The 5,821-nt window shown below is 28.9% G+C and overlaps 1 protein-coding gene across 1 annotated transcript in view; it reads left to right on the top strand.

The window, feature by feature from the left end:
• The window catches only part of LOC105626909 (myc box-dependent-interacting protein 1), a 69,543-nt gene that overhangs the window by 43,836 nt on the left and 19,886 nt on the right, over window positions 1–5,821 (top strand). The window contains exon 2 of the mRNA XM_012208200.1: window positions 3,088–3,223. Within this exon, the coding sequence (XP_012063590.1) occupies window positions 3,088–3,223 (136 nt within the window). The remainder of the gene's footprint in view (window positions 1–3,087; window positions 3,224–5,821) is intronic.

Here is a 5,821-nt window from a genome sequence, read left to right on the forward strand (position 1 = left end):
GGAATATCAATGTTTCGTGAACCTTGCAGTCCACTTCATCAGGAAACCCGCGAAACGCAAAATCTTTATATAGAAAGCACCCGTGGAAGTCTCAAGAATAAAATCAAATTTATCTTAATTTAATAATCTTGATTGAAGTAAAATAAATTTATTAGGATTCGGAATATATTTTGAATAAACTTGATTATCTATCATAAGTGGTAAACTTATATGGATATATGAACTTTTGAAATATTTAAAACAAGTAATTATTACTTGTATACAATAAGTATTTTTCTAAGTGTTGACTTTAATATACAAAGTAAATTCATTCAATTGTGAACTTACAAAAATTTATAACACACATCCTGAACAGTATGTTTTATGAATGTTCGCTATTTTCCTGATTAAATATTGTCGTTTTCTTGATCAAATATTTAATGACTTTTCTGATAAAATTAAATAAATTACATTCATAATGTGAAAATATCTTGAATCTATAATAAACTAATCTTTCAATAAGTTTTCAATTGTAAAATAATGTTTCCATGTATTTTATGTGCAATTTCTAATCTCAAGTACTTAATTACTTTTCAAATTAGCGATAACGAAAGTCCTTTTTTTAGATTTAATAAAGTAACCTAATTTTAAACAGATTAAATATAAAATAAAATACTTCTATATATCTATCTACGATATGATCTTAGATCTAATTGTGAGATATATATAATTTCTCTTTCCTTTTTGTTACATATCATATTTTATAGCAATATCATGATTCAATTCGGCATTTAAAGATTAATGCAATTTCCGTGAGTTTCCTGATCACAGATATCTCCTTTAGATAATTTCCCGAAGGAGCAACTTCTTTTCCGCCATTGAAGATCGTACAGGTGCCACAGAGCTAAATGAAAATCGAACTCGACGTATGGCATTCCCGGCGTGAAATTTCTCCGCGGTCGATAGCTATTGTTACATCATTCGCATCCTTTCACAACGTCGCGCCTTATTGCCGATAACAATGGCAGTGGAGTACGGAGGGGCTCTGATAGATTTCTTTATTAACTTTGCAAGAGAGATCGAGAAAGTAACACAAAAATATAAATCATTTTGATGCACTCGACAAAATTGATAATCTGCACTGAAAAAAAATATAGTCAATTTTAATAAATGTTTAGTTGAATACTGCCAACTAAATATTTATTAAATATAAAGATATATTTATTTTGATGAAAGAAATTAATTTGATTTAACAATTTTCAAATCATTTTTTTTATTGAACAAATATTTACTTACTGTAAGTAAATGTTCAGTTGGCAGTATTGAACTAATGAAATATTTATTAAAATTAACTATATTTTTTCTCAGTGTGTTTATTATTATTTTTTTATTTGTATTTATTAGTACTTTTCTGTTTTGAATGACTTCATAAGATGTAGGATATATGTGCCTATTATTATTCATCTTATAAATAAATTCACGATATACATGATATTATGCATTCGATAAAATTGATAATCTGTTTATTATTTTTTTTACTGGTATTTATTAGTACTTTTCTGTTTAGAATGACTATCCATCTCATAAATAAATTCATGATATACATGATATACATGATATTCATGATATTCATGATTTTACGTACATGAAATATTTTATTACTTGAAATAAGTATGCATTACTGAAGATTCTTTAACGTTGACGTATATTAATGTACATAACATCCGTGTGATAATATTAATTAAAGTTTAAATAACAGGTGCGGTATAAGACCGAGCACAATTATCACAGATCTTCCACACGATGCGATGATAATGCAAGCGGTGTTTATCGTTTCGTGACGAGCGCGGTTCAAAGGCCTCATTTACGATAGCCATATATTTACCGTATTGTTATAGTCCGAGACATATACATTCAAATGTACTCGTGGACTTAACGAGTATGGAGATTTTATTTGTAAATCAAAACTTCTCCTCAACAAAAATACCGATAGATAAATAATCTTAATTAGAAGCAAGAATTATTTTAATAAAAGTTCGAGGATTCTTGAAATATTTAATATCAAATTTGGATCTTAATTTCTTAATAGTCACATTTATATTATAACTACATCACTAGAAAATTATATTAGTTTTAATATCTGACACAGTTGGAATGTTTTATTCAAAAAGAAATGGAAAGAATGATTTTACTGGAGTATCCAAAAACTTAGCTAGATACAGATATAAAGATAATTTTGATAGACTATGAAAATTTTTATGTAGGACACTCAAACTAATTGCTAGATTGTCAACATTTTTTGATCGATATTTAAAATTTTGAATACTTAGCAACATCTCTCCGTGTAATAGCTAACGCTATTAAAATAAATACATTTTAAATGAAAAAGATGATTGACGTTTACATTAAAAAATTATGTTTCCGAAGTTATTTTCAATAGTCGAATTTTGCTCACACTAAAAAGTTTAAGAAAGAAAAATTGAACACTTATATGAAAAATAAAGATACTTTGTATCTACTTAAGGGTATCTCCAGATGATACGGTCAATGTATGTCAGATTGTCAAATATTAAACACATACAGACATATGACATGCATAATTATTCATGAATATAAATCAATTTAGTGAATGTGTGCAAAGTTGGCTTATGCTGGCCAAATCGTCTGGAGGCAGCTTTATGCTGCAGCGCAGCGCTAACATTTGTGGGAAGAGTTCACGCAAAATTCACATACGCGAACTTCATACCGAGCTTTATTCAATTCAGAAAGCTTTCCGATTAGATGAATATGCAATGATTCAATAAATCACGAGCACGTTTTGATTTTATATGTCGTTATTCATGCACGATATTGACTTTATGTACCGTTATTCATTCATGGGAATATTGTCTAAAGCTTTTGCTCTTTTATATGTTTTTACAATTTTTGTATAAATGTAAATTATAGCACTTATAAAGATATTTCTCCATTATTATTGCTATTGTATATTATAATTTTTATAAATTATATTAATTTTATTCACTTTGGATCGATATACGTACATTATATCAGAAGACTAATGAAGACGAACGACTCAAAAATTGAATACGCATTTTTTTCTCGTTGTAGTTTCTTCAGAATCTGGGCAAGGTTGATCGAACCGCGGACGATATATTCGACGAGCATCTGCAGAACTTCACAAGGCAGCAGAACTCCGCCAACAGACTGCAAAAGGAGTTCAACAATTACATCAGGTGTGTTCGAGGTAAGTCTTCCTGCGGGGCAAAACTAACTTGTCTTTTCTTTCTTTAAATGGCAATCGTTATTTATTAGACGCGCTTATGTTTATCATATGTATTACACACAGTACAAAGGTGATATTGTGCGATAAATTAAATGCTTAAGTTTACAGAAATTTAACAGTTAGCTATAGAAAACTTTTTTTATGGAGTCTCGAATGTGTGGTAGTAGAGTAGAGTAATTACGGTATGGCACTTAAGCATCTTAACTTTTGAATGATTAAGCGTTTAATTATCTAATCGGCATTTCGAATATATTCGATATTGATTAGAAAGAAATTTATGTAAGCGCTTATTTAACAATATATTCATAGTAATTAGACGAATGTAAAAATTTATATTACGTAGTTAAAACTGCACAGCAGGAAAGCGACGATAGCTATTCATCTAGCGAGTCTTGTTAGCTATTAATATCTTAACTATAACTTCTATATTGTAAAAAGTTGTTTGAAGGTTATTTTTTTCAATTATAAATTCTTTAACCAGCGAATGTTCTTTGCGAATGTCTTATTTTGATATGAATTTAATTATTGTAAAATATATTGAGATTTATATAAAAATTCTTGAATTCCTGAAGAGTTTTCCTAGCAATCTTTTCTTTCTGCCGTAACATCCGTAATATAAAAAGTAAAATTCTTTGCACATTTATAAAAATAACTTATTCGAATTAACAAATCCGTGCAAAACGTGTCATATATATTAAAAAGAAAAAAAAGACTTGCATCGCCATGACCTGGTTGCTAAGCTCACGTGGAGGCTGAATTATTTGCTCTGTAATTCCGTACTCTGCCCTCTCTTTTTTGCAGATTGAGATAAATGTGTTTATCGATATGTGTTTAATTCGGCATTGATTTATAGATATGCCTGCAGTTTTACCATATCCTCTTATCTCTTTTTTTTCCTCTACGTACATTACGATATAAAAATTATTTAACTATTGACATCAAAATAAATAAAAATTTTGCTCCATATGAGGATGCGATAAAAAGAATACAAATTATTTGGAATCTTAAACGAAATTATGCAATTAAATATAATTTTGTCATGTAATAAATGCCGAAAAGATTTGTGCTGCATGGAAAGAATGATTTTTCTGGAATATTTAAAAATTTAGTTTAGGATTATGCGTTTCTACGTAAAATGTAATAATCTACATTTTTATGTATACAGTGTAAACTATGTAAATTATGTCATCTATTTAAATAATCTATTTATCGAAATTTATGTTCTTTGACATTACATTGTACTGCATTTAAATTTCTATCGCTTGTATATTTTCATTTATATTATATTAAAATAAAAAAATTTATATTAATATTAAAATCAGATATATTAATAATAAAGCTTAATTATTTTTGTCTATATTATGTTATCCCATTTATATATTTTACATCGCTCTCTTGTACTGTCCACATGAAAAAAATTTGTGTAACCTTAACGTAAACAATACGTAAAAAAAATTACATGTAAATGTAATCTTGTACGGCATAACCTGATTTATTATAGTTAGGTGCAAATTTGGAAGTAATTTTGTTGGACCATCAAAATAATTCTGTGGAAAACTTAAGCATGATAAGCAATACTACAAAAAGTTTTAACATTCTAACAATCAATTCGAGCAACTTGTGTAACTATTTTGATAGTCTAACAAAATTATTTTAGATCTGTTTTTAGCTTTAGACAGTTTTTAGGTAGTTTTTAGCTTCAGCAAAACCGTTCTTTCCTGTGGAAATCTTTATCGCTCACATGATGGGGAGTTGATTTCTATTAACTTAACAAAGACTGTCATCGACAATCGGGAAAATGATGAAAATGAATTTTCGCTGTCTCTCAATCGACACTTCCATTCGCTATCTCTCGGATGAATGACGGACATGTGAATAACTCGCAGACATTGAATAACGACCAACGCGGCGATCCTGTACAGGCTCGTCGGCATCAATTACTGTCGAGAGGAACCAGCGTAATATTTTAATCGTCTGTATATTCGGTAATGTACCGTAGAGGTACATGCGAAATGACCTTTGATAACGCTCTACAGGAAGGAATTACTCTCCGCTTCGCGTAATACGCCGCAATCTTTCGTGCTGTTTCAGTAGCGCCGTGTCCGAAATGTGTGTTAATCCATATGGCCTTGTCGCGATTGAATGTTGAATATTTTAGATAGACAGTAACCCGAGGTACCATCAGCTGCAATCGATAGGGTACAGTCGAAATTGATAAAAACAATTCGTTGGCTTTTCCAATACACACAGAAAAATATTATTCTATTGCTAAGGAAAGTAATTGGTCAATTCATTTTTTTTAAGTTACGATTATTTTTAACAAGGAATAATTTTCCTGATAATAATTCTAAAATATTTATTATAAAAAGAATCCATTATTTTGTCCTTAAAATAAGAATTATTTCCTTTTGAAGAATATTAGAAATTGATCGAAGAAGCGACTTTATATAATAAACAAATCAAATTTGTCTTAATTTAATAATTTTGATTCAAGTATCATATTAGTTAGAATTTAAAATATATTTTTATGTTTATGATGAGCTTATGATATCTGATAGA

Source organism: Atta cephalotes (genome assembly GCF_000143395.1).
Source record: "Atta cephalotes unplaced genomic scaffold scaffold00007, whole genome shotgun sequence".
Classification (NCBI taxonomy): Eukaryota; Metazoa; Arthropoda; class Insecta; order Hymenoptera; family Formicidae; genus Atta; species Atta cephalotes.